This window comes from Aythya fuligula, chromosome 13 (genome assembly GCF_009819795.1).
Source record: "Aythya fuligula isolate bAytFul2 chromosome 13, bAytFul2.pri, whole genome shotgun sequence".
Taxonomy (NCBI): Eukaryota; Metazoa; Chordata; class Aves; order Anseriformes; family Anatidae; genus Aythya; species Aythya fuligula.
This window is the reverse complement of record NC_045571.1, coordinates 7,754,756-7,777,554: the sequence shown is the minus strand read 5'-3', so window position 1 is coordinate 7,777,554 and position 22,799 is coordinate 7,754,756. Positions and strand designations below refer to the sequence as shown.

Sequence of the window (22,799 nt, the reverse complement as noted above, 5' to 3'; positions counted from 1 at the left end):
CCAATAGAAACTGGTATTTCAAAAGGGTGCTCAGTTTTGCATAACCAAACCGTGTAATAACACGAGGCCATTCTTATTTTGCAGGTTTCTTCAGTACAGTATTTTGTACTTTGATTTTAACTTGCATGTTTTTCTTTTTTTTCCTTTTTTCTTTTTTAACAAATAAATTGGCTCTCCAACTGAAAATGTCTTTGAGTTTTAAGAATTTAATGTCACTATGCTATGTTGCTTAGCAAACTATAGCTTTGACTACCTCTTGAAATTAGCAATATCCATCACGGACCTACAAAAGCTTTTTGTCTGGGTAGCTGTCTCTCTTTTCATGGGGCTATGTTAACTTCAGCACAGCTGCTTGCATAAGAATTACTCACAGAGCAAAGCTTATCTGAGTACGTCCTGGACTAGAACATCAGTATCATCTGCTTATATTTCTAAAACAACATTAGGAAAACAGTGAGCAAACACATTTACAAACACAGTGTTGCCCTACTTTGCCTCAGAAACATGCATATGAATAAATTAGTTTGTATGTTTTATGCATAAATATACAAATCAGATTTATATTGTATCACCTGTGACTACTTTATGAAGGCTTCTAAAACAAGCTTCCTCGTTTTTCGCAAATATCTTATGTTTTTTGGAGTTACTGTTCATTCAGTAAATCTTTATATTAATACCTGAGAGTGCAGAGAAGAGAGGAAATAATATACATTCATTGCTCCTGATCAAGACTGTATTCTTTAAAAGCAGCATGGAAACATTAAACCCGATTGCAATTATGGCATTTCAGCAAATGCTTGTAACACAAGTCAGAATTTCATGTTATTCCTCATTCATTTTAGTATTGCAAGAAAAACAACCAACAGTGAATGTTTTCATCCCTGTTCTGCTTCTTTGCAAAAAAATACACACAATATAAAATAATGCTGCCCTGAAGAAAATGTTTGTCATACAGCTTTAAAAGCAGTCATTTTTAACCAGTTTAACAGATTCCCAACTTACTTTGTTGTTGTTAAAATACAAGCTCTTCCCCTCCTTCTCTAAACCCATTCTAGCACAAGCTACCTAAGGTTCAAGGTCAACACCCATAAGCATGAACACTGGCAGGGCTTACCTGCCCAGGATGTTTACTCTATCTTTATTTATTTATTAAGAATTCCAATTTGGATTCTAGAGGGTTTGCTGTTGCCATTAGTCCTGGCAGATAGAAAATTACAACAGCAACAATCCAAAGAGCTATAAAAATGAAATAATAATCACTAGTTTGAGGTGTGGACTCAGGGTAGAAAAAGGAGCAACTGCAATCTGTCTGTAGCAGTTCCATGGTCACATTCAGCTAACTAAGAAGCAGCTAAGGATGGTCTGTCCTTGGGCACTCCAAACACAAAGAAAACTATACGTTTCATCAACATGCTCCTAAGATGTCAACAATGGCTCCTCTTGGAAGATAAATGACAACCACCATGTGGTCAGACAGATTTAGCCACTGTTCTCCCTTGATTTCAACAACCTATACTACTAGCCTCTGCATCTGTGTGCATCCTGGATGACCAAGCACCTTATGTCCTTTCATCTGTCCTGAAGGAGGATTGATATGAGAATGGGAAAGAAATCACAAATACAGGCTGAGCTAGAAAAATAGGAAATTAGTTTTACAGGCCACACTGCAAAAGCTGATACGTGGGCTGCAAGAATGCTGTGTGAAAACTGGCAATGAGGGACTGGAATCTGCAATAGCCATGACCATCGGTGACACCAAAGCAGGGGAATAGTAAGCAGGACAACTTTTATTTCCTAACCTCAGGCTCTTGTGCCCACCACAGCTACCAGTTCAAACCTGTGTTCTCAGTCTTCACCCTGCTTTTGATCCCAGTCCACATGCAGACTTGGAAATTACGCAACTAACCTGGAAGTCAACCTCTTAGCTGTTGATAACTCATTTTAAGTGGAAAATGTCTGGAAGTCATTACATTTATCCCAGTAATAGAAATGAACCTGCAGAGCACGCACTGTAACAGCTGTCATTCAGAAAGGTTTGTCATAGGTCACGCCTAGTGTTTTCTAGCAATGTTGCATATTTTAATAACATGGTAAAGACAGTTTATCCTTCAGCCCCTGCTTGGGCTGAAACTTATGAACAATGCAAGAAAGTGATTGTGCTTCAAACTATTTTTATTTACATCAAAGAATACCAGTAATCTGATATTTAAAGCTCAATCTTCAAACCCCGTTCCCTATGTAAACATCGTACTCAATTTCCATAGAAACAACCTTCATTTGCAAGTGCTTTATGTGGTTAGCTCAGAGTCAAAGATAAAGCAAATTACACTCTGGTTCTTGCTTTAAGTTGCAAATTTTTAGCACTCTCTATTTTAGCTTTTATCTCGTGAGGTTTCTCAAAAAATCTCACAAAGGCTGGCTCATTTAATAAGGATGCCAGGATCTGTTCAAAGGCAAAGGACCATTCATGGTTCCCTTTCAAACTCTGTGCCCTACCGCCTTCAGTCTGCTCAGAGCTGCCTTCCTCCGGCCCTTTTTGGAGGCTTTCAGCAGAAACCTCTGTAACAGCAGCCGCACTTTTGACTGGTGACATGGGACCTTGCAGTCTTCTCCCAACTTCTTCCATTTTCAGCAGGAGGCTGGTAACCACTGCTATAGCCCGGTACAACAGCTCCTCCTCAGGATCCCCGTGGAATAGATTGTAAAGGGTTTTTGAGAACTGGATGAACTGAGACTACACAGGTAACAGAGGAGACTATTTAGAGAACAGCACACAACTCTCATTTCTCACTCCACACCATGATCTCAATCCAGCACTTGCTTCTGCTAGGCACCTGATAACAACTGCTCTACTAACAGTACGGGCCTGGACCAGCCCTGATAAAACTGTGCGTCTGGAAGCCCCTCTCTTGCAGTTTACAGTAAGCTTATGTTACAGGAATTTAGAAAAACACAGTCTATGGTTAATGTGAAAGCCTGAAATTTAAGGGATCCTAGGAATCCTTTAGAAAAATACTAACAGAACTTAAAAAGAGATACAGCAATCAAAACCAGACTTCTGTAATTCTCTGACACAGACTGTTTTACCTGATTCATTCTTGGCAGATCCTTGATGTTTTCTTCTTTTTTAAGAAGTTCATCTTGCCATTGCTTCAGATATGCCTGAATATCAACTTTCCCCTTCCCTATTTGACAAAAAGAAAAAAAGAGTGAGCAAACAAGAACTAAGAGTTTACATGGGGGATGAAGAGCAAAACAATTGTATCCTCCATGTCATTCTTTCTCAACAGAGTAGTAGGACCAAAAACTATACAGGATCAGGATTTACATTACATGCCCCTCCTCCCCGAGGAATACACTTATAAAAGTGTATATAACATTAGCATTATGCTAAGATCAGCGTACTTTTTCAGCACACACTTTCCCAGCTATACTCCCACTTTATCAAGTTACTACCAAGCGTTTCCAGGATTCTCTACCTTTTTCCGGGCTGCTCTTCAAAGCATTACTTTCAAGATTATCCCCAGTAGATGAAACTAGAGTTTCAGAGAAGAAAAGAAAAGTTACTACTTCAAGAAAGGAGGACCAGTGCTTCACTTCCTTTATCAAAAAATCTTTCCTTAAGGAGCAAGACCCCCATGTTTTCAACACAGATTAGGCCAAAAAAGCACACGGTAAGATATACACATATTTCTAAAAAATAAAAATAAAAAAAAAAAAATAAAAGGCACCATGAGATTGGAGATCATGAAAAAGCTAAAACCAGCTGTATCAAGTGGATAATATTTTGTGCTCCATGTCTTGAACAACAGTGAGGACAGTGCCACCATACTACAGATAAAGTACTTTTAGATAGTTTCTAAAAACCAGAAAGGATATCTCCTCCAAAGATGTAAAAACAAACAGCTTTCCAAATGTAGTATTTTGTTAACTCCATAAGTTTAAACCCCACATTTAAAAAATACACACACACATACACACCTTAGTGGATTTAAAATGACAGCAAAAGATTATGAAACCCTTAAGTACCTCAAAATAATGGAGGACATGGATATTACATTAATAAATTTCTTGAGGCAGGAAATATGCCTTTATGCCTTGAATACAAAACTGCAATGGTCATCATTTTAATGACTATTGCAACAGAAAGGCTGCCTCCTATGCTGAGAAATGCTGACCAAATATACTCCTCTATTTCCACGTAAACATTTGGGGCCTTTGAGTTCAATCATCAGACATAACCAATTCAGGGCAGGGAACATCTCTGTTCTTTATATGGCTGCCAATGAAATGGCCTGTTACTGATGCCTGGATGCACCACCCCACACAGCTGGTTATGATAATTAACCCATGTGCTGCTACAGAAAAAACTGCTGTGAAGAAAGATGGCTATCCTCAAATTCTGCACTGCTTCATATGGCAACGTAACTGTCTCCAGAAGATCTTCAAAGAGGATTCTTGTTAACAAGGACGCGATTTGCTAGAATTCAAAACAGCTTTTGGAGGCTTTCAGAAGAAAGATCTCCATTATGCACTACAGGAAAATTAATGAAGTCCTTCCCAAATTCTGCAGGCAAAGTCACACACTCCGACACTTACCACTGAGTTGACTGAAGTGGATCAGTTCTTCTTTTGAAAGATCACCACCTTTGGAAGGGCTTATAGATTCTACTTCAGTAAAAGCTGAAATAAATAAGTGAATGAAGTGTTTTTAGGGTTCCCAAGCATTAACAAAGCAGGGAGGAAAAAGCAAAAGCTTTGTACATATTGTTCCTATGAACAAAACAGAAAGTGTGTTTGAGTAGATTAAGTCCTCCCCAAAGAATGTATCACTCTGGAAAAAATACACATCTGTATTACAGCTATGGACTGTACTGTAACCAGGGCTAGTGAGAACAGGAAGGAAAGCGAAGCTTAAATTAAAATCATGCAAAGATGATAAAAGCCAGGAACAGCCCTTCCCAAATGCTACCATCTCTCACTCACCTGGAGGAATGTGCAACTTAAAAAGAAACTTGAGTTTGTCTGTGAAACTTCCGTTGTACATGGTATCTATTGGAGGAAAGAGGCAACCAAGGTTATTCAACTGGACCCAGCTTTAAAATACCCTCTTAACCTAAACAAATACAACCCAAGGATGTCAGAACGGGACACGTATTCTGTCTTCCGTGGAGTATGATTAGAGATGATGCTTAAGGAAGTATGAGCTGCAGCTAAGCCTGAGGTTTGCCTACACTGAGGCAAGAACACCAAAATATTTTAGCACACCATCCCACATATTGAGGCCCTGCTTCCCAGGACACATCTGAGCATGGCTCATTGATATGAAGTGATATGAAGTGAAGAATAACTGTATTTTTCCCCTCTTTGCTAACTCACAGCTTTTGCTTGTTTTTCCCTTCTTTCTTTCCCCCTTAAATTATCCTCACCTCAACCTTTGAGCCTTTTTCTTTCCATCATATTTTCTTCTCTTTTGAGGAGAGGGAGTGAGAGAGCTGTTGTGGCAGACTTTAACTGCCCAGCAGGGTAAAACCACCATGTAAACAATAGCACTTTGAAAACTAGATGAAAAGAATAGAGCACTAACTCCAGAAAACTTTCAGTTGCCCAGGGATATAAAGCACTGTTTATCTTACATGATCTGATATGAGTAGGCTTTCAGTGCGAGGAAGCATTTATCATCAACCAAACAGGTTGTGCAATGAGGTCGTGCCCTTTCCTAATTTTCTGGTATTTTGATGGCAAAGCTATATTTAAATTTCATCTCAAACAGGAGATTGCTCTCCATGGGATTAACATTTCAGAGAAGTTCCTAATTTATAAAGCTTTGTGTCAACTATTTCACAGTGAAATACAGATAAGAAAATGAGCGCACAGTTCTGCAATTTAAAGCCTTTTTCATTCACCTAAAGAACACAGCTCCCACTCTGAAGTTTATAAATATACTTTGAGCATCTGACTTGCCATTTCACATCTTTGCATTTAATGCCCCAAGATAAAGGCAAGACAATTTGACCCTACATTAAGAGGATAGCCTCCTTAGGCTCCTTATCTCGTGTATGGAAGGTGATAACACCGAGGACTATTTCCAAGATGGAGTTCCCTTGTGAACGTGCTACATATGTACTGTTCTCTTACCAAGAACACAGGCAAATTGCTTGAAGTTTATAAGGCCATCAGAGCTCTCATCCATCAGTCTGAACGTCCACAATGCAAGCGAGTCTCTGTTTGCACAGTGTGACCAGGGACTTAAGAGATGACAGAGAACCCTGAACTGCTGGCAATCAATTCGATACTGCTCAAGATAAGGTAGGCTGGCATCGTGGTGTTGCAAAACAGGACTATTCACATTCCAGTAACAGGAAAGAAAGTGCTCCTTCTGCAAAGAAAAGGTAAAATCATTTAACTGGATGGAACAACTATTTATCTGGGTAAAAGATGTGGGGAGTTAGCTATTTAATTTGTGTACGTGTAAAAAAATACACTGAATCTAGCTTTCTCCTCAATTTGTTAAAACTGTTTCACAGCCATCATACAGCTCACCATTAACATACATGTTTGCGAAGCGAGGAAGGCGGCACACTACCTTGAATAAGTCGTAAAGCTCGTCAAGATCACTAGGACTGAATTTTACATCCTGGGACACAACACGTAGCTGAAACAAAATAAAGAAAAATAGTTAATGAGTCTTTTCTTTTTGGAATAAGCCCATAAAATATCCACAAGATTTAACCTTACATTTAAAAAATACAGTTTGAATATTCCAGGTTTTGGCATGTAACCAATTAGGAGTAAGAATAGGGTTATTTCTTAAAAACAATCAGAAGATGATTGGAAGGACATGACCGGAAAAAACAATTTCTCTCTGAAAAGAGACCTTGAAGCTACTCATATCATTTGCATATATTGAGCCTACACTATGAAACTCATGAGATAAAACTTGAATGCCAGATCATTTATAATGAAGTAACATTTACCTTCTGTTACAATGGACATTCAGCCCTTACCAGTGAAGCTGAATCCCCATTTTTTTAAAGGAAAAAAAACAACAACAACAACATTTTCAAACAAGATCTATATCCATCTTCACAAGATGTACGTTTTGTAAAATGAAATACAACAGCTATCATCTTAGCTCAACAAACAGCATTTAGTATCAGTTGGTGCAAGCCACCTCTACTAGAGAAAAAAAGCACTGCTTGTTTAAGTAGTCTAGTCTTATCACCAGTTATTGCAAATACGCCACTGAAGAAAACAAAAAACAGGCAAACAAAGGAAGCACCCTGTAACCTCTACCTTCATTCAGGGGTCTGAGCTGAAAGGATGGTGTTAGTAGCTGAAGAGCTGCCGCACCACACACTCATTACCACACCTCCACACACACCACAGACACAAGAAGCAACCCTTATTGAAGGCAGTGCATTCAGTGACATTTGGGATTGCTTTGGAGAGCAAAAATGCAAGTGATTGATTGTTTTACTACAGCATTAGGTCTCACAGAAAAATGCATTAACAATTCAAGAACAGCAGAAAGAAATATAGGTCAGCCTGCTCCAATCAATGCAAGTGTCAGAGAGATGGCAGCCTTTAGAAACTATCTGTGATGACAGTACTTGTAATGAGAGCAGAAGGTCATGCTGTGACTGACAGACTGAAAACATCACAACCCAAACCTCACTTCACAGATACCCTGCAGACGAGAGGGATTTCACCCTAAACAATGATTTATTTGGCCTTAAAAGTGTAGCTTTTTTTCAAAATTTTCCAAGAGAGAAGGAATTTTAGCAGAGGGAAGGGTTTAGTTCTTTAAGTCACTCACCACATTCTGCTTAGTTGTAGCTTCTAATGTCTGGATCACATAAAGCCTGTTTCTGCAGCGCATACTCTCAACGTCCTCATATCGAATATCACCATATCTCTATGAAGAAAAGCATAGTTCTATGAAATCAACCGTTGCTAGATAAATCTAAGCAGATATTTATGTCTTTTCTGCATCTAAATACAATACAGGTAGGGACACAAAGACGACAGCAGGAGCTCTGAGCAAAGAATCATTTATTATCACACCATGATTCACCCTGAACAGTGTAACTTTCGAAAGGGTGGGTGTTTAAAAGCGTGACAAGGAAAGAAGAAACTATGGATTAGTTCACTGTAAGGGAAGGCGAAGGAAAGGATTTTACTGTGTGTTGGCTCTATATACAACTTTGCTATCACGTGGTGACTAGCACTGCAGGGTATAAAAGAAAAATATGTACACATTGTCAGGCTTGAAGTTCACTAGAGTGAAGTTAATTTCTGAACCATCCCTAGCTAACTCTTCGATGTCTAAAGGACAGGGAAGGTGTCTAAGGATTTGAGTAGAATAAATACATTTACCTTTAAAAAGGGTAGGAAAGTAAGCAAAAACTAGAAGAAAATTCCCAGAGAAATCCTAGAATAAATTATCAAACAATTAAAATCTAAATAGAAACAGGTAAAATAATCAATATTGGCCAATACTCTTAACCAAAATCATGTCAAATCAATTTTATTTTCTCCTGTGAGAAAAATTCAGCCTAATATATAGAACTGAAACAGTGGGTATGATACATCTTTACTTCTATACGGTTTTTGACACTCTTCAGCAATGCATGGAGCTAGGAAGACAGTGTAACCACCGTCACCAGGAACCATGTGCACAACTGGTTCTAAGACCAGACTTGGAGAGCAAATTGGTGATAAACTACCAAACTAGGCAGGACTTTCAGAAGTTTTAACAGTGTTTTACTCCCATTTTTTACAGTGCACTTTAAATAAGGTATGAAAGACTTCAACAGTCATAAAAAGAATCTGAACATATGCATTTTGAAGAAAGGTTGAAGGAACTGTTCATACTGAATCTAGAAAAAGAAGAAACCAGAGCTGAATTGGTAAGAGATGAATAACAATTTAATAGCAACAAGGATTTGCAGAGAAAGATGCAATTGATTTTCCTCAACAGCTCTTTATGAGCACCTAAGATGAGTTATACTGGATATTAGGATATTTTGCAGTTAAAGGTACATAAAAACTACAATGGGCTAAAGTTGTTGCAGGTTCTCTTTGCCAACGTTTTCATATTAGACATTTTTAAAGGATGATCGGGGTGTACCCTGGAGAGGAAGCTGAACTGGATGAACTCTGCAGTTCTTTTCCAGAACTGTAGTTCTGTGTGTGAAGACCCCTAGCAGCATATTTCTGTCATGAAACAAAAGGGAAACAGAGGAATTGCATCTTTGAGTCACAATGCATTCACTAATCTGACATCCAGACACTGGCATTGTGCAACGACCTCACTAAGAATATAAACAAGATGTATAAACTAACTCTGGGTAAGTGTGATAAATTCATATTTCCATTCACCAGTTAAGCATGACTTCTTCATACCTGATTAGACTAGAAAAGAATAAAGCTTGTGTTTGTACCTGAGTCCTAACGACATAAAGCTGAACGTAATTTTAAGCTTTGACTCCATATTTTTTCATTTAGTCTCATCTGTTTCTGAATACCTACATGAAGCAACAGTACCACAAAGAACATCTCTGGTCACTTATTCATGATTAGTAACTAGACCTGTCTGCAGAGGGACAACTCTCCATTGCAGCAATCTTCCCATTTCAAAATTTGTTCAATGTGAATTCAACAGTCATATGAAAATAAAACCCTATACCAGAACTGAACTGTGTTGAAATGAACTGTCTGGTCTAAAAGGGAAGTGAGAAATTGACTCTCACTTTGTATCAGCAATTCTCAAACAAAGGGTTGCAACACTTACCAGCACTGACAAAATTCAGTTTCATCTGAAGATCCAAGGTTACAGCCAAAAAGGGGCCATGAGATAAAAATAGGGATAAAGGCCTGGGAGCAGGACTGTCAGCTTCAAAGTGGAAGATTCACATTCAAAGATCTGCCCAAATCAATTTTCAGAAGCCATACCTAATCAAGACACTATTACCATTTTGGTCCAGTCACCTGACTAAAACAACAGGAGAAAAAGAAAGCGAGTTCCTTTTGCTTTCTCTGTCTGTCAGTAATTATTCTCTCTCCGTGAAAACTTCAGCTTACACTTCAGAACGTAACATCCAGCACTTCGTTATTTACCACATCTATTCTTCATTCCGTAAGTATTCATGCTCATACTTTGAGACCTCACCATGGCAAGAAAGACCTGTAATAGTTTGCACTACTTCTTATAAGAGTCTTAAAGTGATTCTTCGGTATAACATTCTTGTGAAACAACAGTGACAGCAGAAATAGTGACATTTTGTATAATTAACCTAATACTATAAAGACACTCCAAGAGATCTTGAATTTCTGTTTCTTGGCTTTGTTCACTCCACTAAAAGCAAAGCCCTCTTCTCAGGTAAAAAATAAAAATAAAAATAAAAATAAAAATAAAAATAAAAATAAAAATAAAAATAAAAATAAAAATAAAAATAAAAATAAAAATAAAAATAAAAATAAAAATAAAAATAAAAGAGAGACACCATTCTTTAATTATAGAAATAATAGCTAGCTAATCTTTTTTGAGTGAATGGTGCAACATTTTTCCTAAAGAGATGCACTGTGGCTCTTTCACTGGAAACATATGAATGAGAGTCAGAAAAGCATCATACAGATAAAAGAAGCCAGCTAATAGAAAAAAAAATAAAAATCAAACCACTAACCTATCTTTTCTATCAGCTTACTTTTCATTTTGCATTGGCTAAAGAGAAACCTATCTACAATGGATTAATGCCCTGATCTAAATCATGCCAAGGAAGGAACTGCCTGATGAAAATCTGAGGACAAAATAAGAATGAGAAGCCACTTCCTCCCCGTTATAGACCTAAGAAGCTAGAACGTTGCAGAAATCAAAAGTAGCAAACTCAAAGGAAGTGTTAAAATACCATAATTTGTCTTCCTCACCCAACACACCTCAAAACATCCGTTTCATCAGTGCAATAAACTACACAAGCACACAGTTTCCTGCACTGCCCAGTATGCCAAATGTTACCACCATCTGCAATGTAAAGTAATCAGTCTCAAATCAGTAAATGCAAGGGCTGCTTCTCCCATGCACTCTTTGTCGTTTAGCCGACAGAGTGGACAGCAATACGTGACCTGTGATGAAACCAGGGAACTGCACTCAGGACAGCCTAGCAAACACATTCCAGGCAGTTAAAAGAATAAACAAATACAAAACAAAACAAACCTATCCCATAACCTACAAGGTTTTCAGCAAGACTTAGGAAAACGCAGAGCCTAATTCCTACCAATCTAGAGAGGTTTTCTATTTGGTATGTAGCCAGCCCACGCAATAATGTAAACACTGCAAGGGATGCAAAACCTTACCCACAAGAACACATACTTCGTTTGACTCTCGGATCAAATCAGTAATGTCCACTTTTGGGTGGTCACTCTTCGTATCGCTGAGGTTGGCGCCCTGCTGCACAGCTGGAGGCAAAGGACTGTCTTTGTTGGTGACGCTGTCAAAAAACCTGCGTGAAGGAAACACACAAGATATCAGCAGGAAGCAGATTATCACAACACAAGGATAACATCAGCATCTACTGAAGAAAAAAGTAAGCAAAGAATGGAAAAAATGAAAGAATATCACCATGAATAGCACCAATATGCTGTAACAATAGCACAGACACACAAACAAGGGAACTGGCTACCCAAAGAAGGTTGCAGAGCCTCTAGCCTTGAAGCTTTTAAGACCCAGCTAGGCAGTAACATGGCTGACGTGACCTAGCAGTAGTCTTTTCTGGAGTGGGAAGTTAAATTAGAGACCCCTCGAGCTCCCTTTCACTTGGCTTTCTCCCGGTTCTCTAATCCACCTAGCAGCAATGTACCACGTAACTGGGAGAGAGGAATGGATGCTTAGGCTGAACTGCAACTGAGGCAATTTTAATTCCCTCAGATGCACAAACCAGGACGTGCCTGATCTGCACTCTTCATTGCACCTACAAAACCAGACTAAACAGTTCCATTACAGAGGTTAGCCAGTTCCTTTGCCAACACTGAGAAAGCAGAGAAAAACATCTATGGAGTAATAGCTTCCTTTTTCTTGAGGCGAGGCAAACTACCGTCATTATTTTTTACAACCATCAGAATGCTGCAGGCTGGATTTACCGTGCAATGGAAATGTTGCAGCCGGATAAAGTGTTGAAAGTCAGAGTTCACAAAGAGTTCACAATAATCATCAAAAGCTTGAGTGTCAAGTGGAAGCAGCAGCTTGTTTGGTTCAAGTGAAAATTAAAATTTTACTCCTATTTTAAATTTTAATAAATTAGAAACTGGCTGAACGTGCTCTTATTGCTATTAAGTGCTAAAAATTTTAATGAGCACAGTTAGGTTTCACAATAAATATCAGGCTGCATGGCATCATAAAGTAAAAATTACATTTTCCTCATTAATTCCCATTAATTCCTCGTTTTTCTCATTAGTTCCTACCCCACTCAAACATGCAACATATGACAAACATAAAGAGAAGATGGGATTTTCAGAGGAAATGACATATCTGTTTGAAATTACAGCAGCTGCTACACTGCCTGTAAGAACAGCAGTTGCACTGATACCTGTTGAGCACAGTCACAGCTTCTGCATCATCCTTACAAGTCAGCAACTTCTCCATGTTGTATTCCAGCACTGCGAGACCCAGCTGCAAGATTGCCTTTATTCCATCATAGAAGAAACAGTCCACCACATTGACTGCACTTTCAATAGGCAGCACACTGATAAAAAGGGTAAGGAACCAGGAGAGAGAGACCGAGGAGAAAAAAGTCATGTCCGTCATGTGGTCTGTCAACTGAGGCAGATGAACCCTGATGAGCTCCTCAAACACTGCCTGATCTACCAAGGCACCTGCAGGGAGAGGATAACAAAACCACCACCCAAATCTTAATACACAGAAGCACAGTTTTCTCAGAGCACTGGCCAGAAACCTAGCCCCTATCCTAGTGCGACTTTGATGTAAAAACAAGCAGAGACCTAGCTGCATGGCACCACTGGCTCCGTTCGCTGTGCTGGAAGCTATGCACTCTATACCTGGGTCCAGAGGCTTGCACGTTGCAAAGTATATTAGCACCCTTGTGGGTGCATGGTTACTGCTAATGATTCTCCTGTCAGTCGATATACCCTCTCTGCAATGACAGAAACTTCACATGCAATTTTCTTCTAGCATTTAAAGCTGCAAGCATTGAGTACCAGATCAAAGACTAAGTCTGCTCCTGGAGTAACTCTGTTTCTTTTTATTTAAGCTGGGTAAATTACAATAAATAGTATGAACTGCAGTTACAATTCTGAAAGAACTGTGTAATAGTCTAAGTGACTACTTCACTACTTCCCTAGAATAACGACAATATTTGAAAGTCACATCCACACTCTCTTATGGAGGATCTTGGGATGTTCTGTTACTTCTATTTTCTACTTTAAAATACTGAACCAAACACCACAGTTTCTCTGCACTGTTCAGGCTTCAGCTCATTCCTTACACTTGTTCTCACAGAATGATTGCTTATATTCAGTTCTAGACAGACCAAAAGATAGACTGATGTTACCAATGATTCGACGATTGAAATAATCGGGTAGCATCCTTTCACACACAGCAACCAACAGCCAGAATGCTTCTTCCTCTTTAGCATACAGCAGAAGTACTGATGTCAAAATGTTCATTGCCTGCAATGTTTTAACAGGGAAGGAAACATTCACATGAGAAGACAGTGAAAAGACAACTGTTCTGTCATTTGTTAAAGTTTATACTTCTCATGACATTTCACAGCATGTGTTCAGGGGCGTTGGGATAACTTACAGCCTTATCCAGTGTAGTATTTGTACCTCTACATTTTCAATACAGAGCATAGCATTTAAACTACATAAAAATAGCTCATGTCACGCAGTGGGATGAAATAAGCAATGCAGGTGAACCACTGAGAAGGAAACTTTTACGTATTTCTGACTGATTTTTATGAGGTGCCACAATACCGATATGGTAAACTAATGTTCAGACAACCAATATTAAGATTCTCAAAACTGCTGTACCTGACAATATCCAATTTGGGGATTCCTGTAGGCATAAGCTGTCAGAACTCTCCTGAGTGCAGAAATTCCTGTGTCACTTTGAAAAGCGGGATGCTCAGGCAAGGAACGACGTAAATCTCGTTCGATTTCATCAGTAGCTAACGTGCATGTTCCTAAGGATTTTTCCACCAACTCAGTGTAATAACCAGGGTTGGATGCCATATCATTTACAGCACCTGCCAATAAATGTTATTGCACAGCATTAGAGGGCAACAATAAAGTATGTACATAATTCTCTGCAATTTGTACAAACATTTCTGGTGTTTAGTAAGATATCTCCAGCTGCTATTGCAGTAATGTAACAGAGTAATTCTACTGTCATTAACACAATCAGTATGAAATAAAAATAGAAAAGCAAACTAAAATAAGGCCTGGAGTAAATTTATTTCCATATTCCAGACACTATCCATTATACAGTTGACTGACTTATTTTTTTTTTTCCTGTTTCATTGCAGGGAAAAAGCAGCTTCCTTTCACCTACAATTTTGCTTAAGTTTTTAGGCAAATACTTTTCCTTTTGTAGAACTGGTGACAGATTAGAAAAAACTCGGCAACGGATTGATATTTACCTAATTCATTCCATAACTTTTATGTCAACACAATCCGAGATAGAGATATCTGGTAACAGAAGCATGCATGTCTACATAAACACTCAAAGAACACTAGCAAAGAAATCCACATTCAATCGCCCTCAAAAAGAACTACCATACAGCAGTATGCTGAATGAGTAGGTTAAAACATATTTGTTACGATAAACAGACCCTTTAGAACAGCGGAATGCTTTGCCCAGGGGAACACCATGAGTACAGGTAGTGGGTAAGGTCTCCTGAGAATCTGCAGCTCATTTTCTGAATCAACTCAGCTTACCTGTCAGTGGCTACCACCTTTGTAAGTGTTTAAGTGAACGGGAATAACAAGTGCACAGAAGTGCCTTTTAAGCACCTTTTAAAGCAATGCCTTAATTCCCCAGGCCTCCACTGCCTCACATTAAGTGCTCTGACACAGGTGTGTTCTACAGCAGAAAGCCACAAAAGTATACTCAGAGTTTTGGCAAGAGATCCCTTATGTGTGTCAAAGTCCACAATTCCTGTACACTTCTCACTCTCAACCAAGCAACAGTGTATAACAAAGAGCTACCGATACTATAGACAAATAGAAAACTTTTTTTTTTGCCTAGGAACACTATCATCTCAGAAAGATTAAACCAAAACAATTGAAAAATGGTCCTGCAAACTTGCTTTTCTTTTTAGCAAGTACAGAGACGCTGCTGAAACTGATTGTCCCCTTCAACTCATAGTCTTACTATTTTTAGTTTAGTTTGTTGTAGAAGATAACAGGTTTTGTTTGAATCAATGCAGAACAGAATAAATTTGTCTATTCTTTTGAAATCTTTTGAAATCTTTCTTCAGAAAGATCTAGATAAGTTGCCAGAGGAAATAAGTTGTTTTTTTTGTTTGTTTGTTTGGGCATACTACTGTCAGTAAGTAACTAGAACATTCATACAGCAGAGTCTACAAAATGAATCAATTATACTTGCTAGGTAATACCTGAGAACAGCAGCCAGAGCTCTCCTCGTAAGGCCTCCGGGATCCCTCTTACCACCAAGTCTCGAGTCTTCTTTGTTCGAAACATACTGACACCGTGTCCCCGCTCAACAAAGAGGATGTTCCAGGACTGTTCTTTCATTTTTTCTTTCAACTACAAAAAGAAAAAAAAAAAGAAAGAAAAAAAAAAAGACTACTAAGTAAACCGGAAGATTCTCTAATGTTTGATATCTGAAATGAATGCTGATGCTGATCAGAGCAAAAATGTAATCCATGCATAGTTTAAGTCTGGGATACAATTGAATCTCCTACATAACCATTCTTTAAAATATTCTTACAAGAATATTTTACATTCTTAATTCTTACAAGAATTTCTATACCAGACCAGACAAAAGGTAAACCTAATCCAGTATTCCATCTGACAAGAACCAACAGTAAGTGCCAAAGGACAGCAAAGTCAATCAAAATATCCACAAATTCCTCCTCCATTCTGCAACAAATTGAGGTGCAGGCACGACCTCAACAGAGGCAATCCCTCTGAAATTAACAACACAAAAACCCACAGCAGGTTTTATCCCTGCAAACTGCTTTCTGAACTCGGATAAATCTTCGTTCTTTAACTTCACTTGAGGACTCCTAGCTGATGTATTAGGATACCAAGCAATCAACCCCCTTCACCTTCAGGTCACTTGAAAGTTAGACTTTTTCTTTACTTCCCACTTGAGAATGTATCCAATAAATAAAGGGTAATAAATGTAAGTAAACTGGATTTTTAAACAAATAAGCAAATTCACATTTAATGATTCTTTTGGCAAAAAAACAGAGGTACTTCTAAGATTCTTTGTCAGCTCTTTCCATGTAAATATACATATGTTTATATGATATACAAACACACACACAAATCTGATTATAACTTGGGCCAATTTTAAAGTACCCTTATACTCCATTTTTTATTCCTGCTTTGTCATAAATAGCATAAAATTTTCTTGGTAAAGAGCAAGTTGATAGAATAAGGAAAAAAAGACAGAACTGAGAGAAAGCAGTAGAAAAGACAACCAAGAAAAATAGGGAGAAGGTTCAGATCATTTGTGTAGTTCCAGTTTTCTCTGTGCTAATTTGAGAGCTCTAACAAACAAGCTATGAGAAAAGCATTTGGCCATGACGGCACAAGGTAGTTAAGCATATGATTATTTGCAAGATGAAATCATACTGTCACAGATACCTGCTTAGTTATTCAGATGAAGTAACATACCGTGACTTCAATGTGTTTATGAATTGTTCTTGCTAACAGCAATAAAAATGTAGTAACACTGACACAGATGAGATAATATCCCATGGAAGCTCAACAGGCAAAACAGGCTACTCTCCTTTTGTCTGATTCATCACGCTTTGTTGCATTACACCAGTTAACAGATTTGGAACGGAGTGCGTACAAATGGTGGAAAGCAGAGAGGGATGACATGACATCAGTGTCATTGTTTTGCCACAGTTTCTAAATCTCTCCTCAGTTTATCTGCATGAACTCCACATAGCAACGGGAGAGAATCAATAATCAGGGAAAACTGCAGGAGAATGAAGTCTATTTGGATTAAGGAGGGGAACTAATAGCTGAAAACAGTTAAGCCCCTATCAGTTTAACATTTAATCAGATATTTATCGACTAGAGAGAACATTTTACAAAATAGCAATTACTGTCAAAATACAAAACAACTGTGTATGCATCTGAACTTCAGTAGGACCAGCCATGTACATAAAACCTGCTTCAGAGGGAAAACTAGCAAAAATTCCCTACTCAAACATAACTGAAGTAAGAGGCATTTACCTGCAGAATAGAGGGAGGTAGAAAGTTTCACTGGCAGCAGTGAAACAGGTCCTTTGTGAGGTATAAGGCTTCTAATAAACTATTGATTATGCACCTAAAAAAGCAATTCAATTTCTCTGAAGCAAAGCCAACTGACAATCGGGTGTTACATCCCATGAGAGGCTTCAGTGCTAAGACAGGGTGAACACTGCCACTACGTTTTCTACACATGGAGCTGTAAGATTTAATATTGCTAAAGCATTTCAAGGTGATCTGCAGAAAGGAAAAGTAGATTTTGCCCACTTTTGTTCAATGTGCTATAAAAAGCAGAACTTAAAAACCTGTATTGCTTTCATTCCTGCCAAAGGGGTGTTTATTTTCTGGTATCATAAATTCCATATCTGAATTTACCCTATTTTGCTGAAAGACTAATTTTAAAATAAATATTGTGTCTTATTGCACACATTTTGGAGAATCAATATGAGTACATCTTACTGAAAAAATAATAATTAAAAAAAACATCTCCAGAGCATAACTTTGTTACAAAGAAGTACAAACAGAATGAAGCAATGAAGAAATGAAGTCAATTTCCTGATAACATTCTCCTTGTTCCCAAAGCATTTGTAGTGACTTTCTACCTTGACAATTCAGAAAGATATGAAATATGTTAGCTATCACAAAACAAACAGCCAACTCTTCCCTGAGGGGCTGGAAGAGCAAGAGGAATTAGTTCCATGAAGATAAGGCATATCATTATTAAACAAGATGAGCAGAAAATTGAATGGAGCCATGAAGAAGCACCCTGTGGACTCAAAATACAGAACATGCAGATGAAAGAAGATTGGCAAAGCCTCAGAGGAAATCAGAAGCCTTGCTGGAGTACATTTGGAATATACTTAACTCCTTTCCAATTAGGTTCCAAAGCCTGTTGGCCATTTTTATCCCTTACCATTTTAGAGTCTAGATTCTCGGCATCCTGAGGATGGTAGACAGTCATTAGGGCTTCTGTGCTGACGGTTTTGCTGGTATCTCTCTGACCCGTCTTTGCTGGTAACTCATCAAAATCCTTTGGACTATCAGAGGCAGAACTAGTTGCAACCTTCATAAATAAATAAACAAAAATTAACAAATGGTAGTTATAAATGCCAAACAATCCTTCAAGAAGCAGTACTGATAGCAGAAACTGTTTTTGTTTCTAGACTACCCTTGTTTATGGTATTAATTTACCAGTACCAGGCACAGTTTTAAAATTTAGACTTGCATACGATTCATATATGCGTGAACAAACTTCCAAAATAAATGAAAACCAGCAGTCCCTGTTCTGCACAGCCAGGCTATCAGGAGGCTCCACTTGAAAAATCCATCTCTACAGCCAAGAACTTAATTATAAAGGACAAAAACTCATTATGAAAATTATAATAGACAGGGAGGCCGGACCATCAAGTTAAAAAAAAACACATTAATTTAAGTGGAGCCATATAGAACTATACAGAAATGCTAAGAGCATTTCAAAAACGGCATTAGAACCTGGATTGCTTTTCAAAACCTGATAGAAAATAAAGCCAAAGAAACCAAAACATAATGCATTCAACATTATTGTTCAACACATTCTCGTTCACATGGGCACTGTCTGAGTTATTTGTTTTTCCTCACCTTAAAACCAAAGCTACACAACTCATTACACTATGCCAAAACAATGCAAATATTACCCAAAAGAAGGTGGTCTGAACGGGAATGCCCTTGAGAAGCAGACCTTACCACTCAGGTCTCTCAGGGTTGTGCTACATGTACCCTTGCTAGCTGAACATTTCTGCTGGTATCAAACTATTTTGCTTTTATTACTCCACTTGCATCTACTAACTCATAAGAAGCAAAAAATTGAAGTAGAGACTTTGCTGAGACACTGATCATTTTCTTACAGCCGTCATTTTAGACACTACTCCAGCTAATTACATTTTTCTCAAGAGAAAACCTTCATGGAAGAGATACAGAAACTGTAATGAGTAATGCTTGCTTGGGCTGTTTTGTCATTGTTTTCTTATTTCTTATGCATGAAACTACACACAGCTTTCCTCACATCCAGAAGCAGACTTACAATTATTCCATCATCTTTCTGACTCAAAGAGTCAGCTGACAAAAACACAGCAAAACATATTTTTATATCACTCTTTATATCAGACTTTAATGTGAAGGGTCTGAAAGCAAGAAATGGGAACGTGATTTAAAAAAAAATAGAAAAAGACAACCTGTAATCTAGAGGTGAAGCAGACATTGTAAGACTAGAAAACCTAATTCCTAGGAATAGGTAGTAAGAAATTAGAATTCACTGAACAGTTACCTCTGTACTTATGATATGCTGTGGATTTGAAGTTGCATTGCATTTGATTTGGAGCTTTGTGACAAGCTGTTCGAAATCTTTAACCTCAGTGAAACGAAAAGCTCTTTTTCCTTTGGTACTAATGCTGACTCCTCTGTTGGCTGGATCAGCCTTATCCACCCCTATGACCTACGGAGGCAAGGATATATTAATTATGCAACTCATCTCAACAAATTGCTTCTAAAAGAAAAAACTTAAAAACATAGACATACATGAAACAGTAGTATGACAACAGTAGCACCGCACAAATAGAATTAGTCATGCAAGTAACTTACTACTTTACAGCTCAGTGGTTTAGAGCTATTTTAATACAAGGCAAGACAATAGGATCTGTGATAGTTTTTCTACAGAGTACCAAAAAAAAAAAATCTTTGAAAGGGTTCTCTCAGCTGTAAGTACGGTATGTATCTGAGTATCTTCCCTCCTTCTATCTGCTGGAGCTGTTATGTTTTTTTCTTACCATCCAAAAACAGACAAAACCTGGCTCTTGCAAGTAATCAAACAAATCAAGTTTCACAAGAAGGAATTTCCACTGAGAATACCCTTTCAATGACAGCTGTCGTAACATGACAGTTGGAGCTGCTTTTAATTGCCACAATGGAACAGTTACAGATTAGAGCAGTTAATACACTTTAATAATGCACGTTCTTACAAGACAACAGTGAATAGCTGGAGTGGCTGTCATTGCTGATGCTTTTACATTGTTGAAAGCAAAGAATGAAAGACTGCTGAAACAAAACAACTCTGCAGTACCTGACAATCTGCATGAGAGCATTTAGAGTCAGATCCTTTAACACAGTCTCTTCTGTGTTTTTTTGTTGTTTTTTTTTTTTTTTTTTTTTTTTTTTACAGCTTACAGAAGTCACTATTGTTTGCAAGACTATTTACAGAAGATCAAATAAAGTCCCTTGTCTGGGTGGAGAACACCAAATGCATTGCTGAAATCAGCTCTGTTCACTGCACTGTCGGGTGTCTCACATTGGCAGTGTGTACACAGAGCATACAGAGCAATTACAGAGCCTGGTTAATTTTTAAGCTATTGTATTACAAGTCCAGGTGCTGCTGAAAGGCTTCCAACACCAAAAGACTGAAATGTGGCAATCACATGAGATGTTCTGGATCACATGAAGTTAGCACAGGGATGAAGGGTTTTTCCCCTAGACTTTATTCCACGGGCTAGCTACAGTACTCTACAGAATACTCTGAACGCTGTGCCCTTGACAATACGGTCCTTATTCAGTCTGTTGAGACTACCAGCTGTAACAGTGGTGGTATTTGCTCACTGAAGACTGTCAATGGATATTCCTAGACGTTTGAATAGATGGCACTGCTGTACTACTGCAAAGAGGTGAACGGCACCACAGAGGCAAGAAAATAACATGGCAGAACAATCATCTTCAAGATCTACCCTCTTAAATCCTTTACTTTCTATCTTGAGAATCTCCCCTTAACTCAGCCTCAAGAATTTAGCATGGGCTTTTATTTTACAAAAAAAGTATTTAAAAAATTGGATTCTGTATTCTTCTACAGAAATCAGAGTAATTATGGAAAAGGCAAAAAAGACACAGGGGACAATGCTGGAACATGAAAGCAGTTCTATAACCAGTATTGCTATATGCACTATCCAAGGTAAGGAGAAATTATGACATCATATAAACTAAACAGATTGTAACAAAAATCTGGTAAATTGGCATTAAACTACGCAAATGCAAATCGTCTGGTAAAGCAGGCTCTGACTGTAGTTTCCATTACCTCTCTTAATGGAATGATTACACTGCACAGGCTGCCATCCTGGCTAGCAAAGCAGATGTAGTTTTCTGAAATGCACATTTTCCCGTGGGTGTTGTAATGAGTGAAAGGAACCCATAAGAAGCACTCATGAACTTCCTTCAAAGTTTCTTCTTTGGGTAGCCTGAAGAATGCACTGAACTGCTCACTGTGGGCTCGGCTCTCTAGGCCTCTAGATTAAAGAGAAAATAAAAAAACAAAGAGGAAAATAGAGAGAAAAAAAAAGAAATATATTTAAACGACCTTATAAATAAGAAAGTTAAAATACCTTGGGAAAAGGCTATGTAAGCATCATGCTCTCCCATAATCTGTGGTGTCCATCTGGAGGGCTCAGCATTTTGCCTGAAGAGGCAACAAAATGTAGGACCAAACCTGTATACACGCACTTAACAAAATACTTAAATGCTTCACTAAATAGGAATAGATTCAAGCATGCTCTTACACAGTGAAGCACTTTGCTGAATCGGGACCTAAACATGATGGAGAAAACAAACAACAACAACAAAAAAACCAACAACATATTATTAGCTTAATCCTGCTCTGTTTCCCAACCCATCAAAATAATCCATTTAAACCTAAAACAAGTTTTTGCTTGACAGAGGGCCAATTAGCTAGAAATGTAGCACATGTTGTAGACATCTGCCATGGAAAAATTCTTCACAGATAACAGCAACCACAATCAACATTTTGGTCACAGAGCACCATCTCTCTCCAGCATTGCTACCAAATTGAGGTATTAATTACCCAGGAAATACCACCTAGAACAGGTTTTATTTACTATACAATTAAAGACTTGGCTTTTTTCCCTCCTTTCCCTTTTACATTGCAGTTGCGAGGGGCTTTAACTAGGAACAAGTAAAATGGAGTTACTGGAAATCAGGTTATGACTGAAATTTATTAGAAAAATGCTTTATCATATTTTCTATTTGTATAGATAACATTTTCAACAAAGTCCCCTCATGTGAATTTAAATTACATAACAATAGACTTGCTTTTCCTGGCTGCTTTTCACAGTAACTAGCAGATCATCACTTCAACATCTGAGTGAGAATTTGAATAATTCCTTGAGTAGACAACATTTACTTCTACAGAAACTAGACCTCAAATTGTACAACATGAAATAACCACACATCTTGCTTGAGAAGGAAGGACTCTAACCATCCAGTTATTGACATACACATCTTCTCCATTGCCTAGAACACTG

General features: G+C 38.1%; 1 protein-coding gene across 1 annotated transcript in view; it reads right to left on the bottom strand.

Moving 5' to 3' along the window:
- Positions 1-1,007: 1,007 nt before the first annotated feature.
- TBC1D8B (TBC1 domain family member 8B) overlaps positions 1,008-22,799 on the bottom strand; it is a 36,755-nt gene continuing 14,963 nt past the window's right edge. Inside the window, exons 6-21 of the mRNA XM_032196175.1 lie at positions 21,560-21,767; positions 19,769-19,936; positions 18,380-18,529; positions 15,633-15,783; positions 14,047-14,261; positions 13,566-13,683; positions 12,585-12,870; positions 11,372-11,501; positions 7,820-7,918; positions 6,587-6,655; positions 6,139-6,379; positions 4,987-5,052; positions 4,600-4,683; positions 3,480-3,536; positions 3,088-3,185; positions 1,008-2,734 (exon numbers count right to left, since the gene is read on the bottom strand). Of these exons, the coding sequence (XP_032052066.1) occupies positions 2,324-2,734; positions 3,088-3,185; positions 3,480-3,536; positions 4,600-4,683; positions 4,987-5,052; positions 6,139-6,379; positions 6,587-6,655; positions 7,820-7,918; positions 11,372-11,501; positions 12,585-12,870; positions 13,566-13,683; positions 14,047-14,261; positions 15,633-15,783; positions 18,380-18,529; positions 19,769-19,936; positions 21,560-21,767 (2,551 nt within the window). The 3' untranslated portion in view covers positions 1,008-2,323. The remainder of the gene's footprint in view (positions 2,735-3,087; positions 3,186-3,479; positions 3,537-4,599; positions 4,684-4,986; positions 5,053-6,138; positions 6,380-6,586; positions 6,656-7,819; positions 7,919-11,371; positions 11,502-12,584; positions 12,871-13,565; positions 13,684-14,046; positions 14,262-15,632; positions 15,784-18,379; positions 18,530-19,768; positions 19,937-21,559; positions 21,768-22,799) is intronic.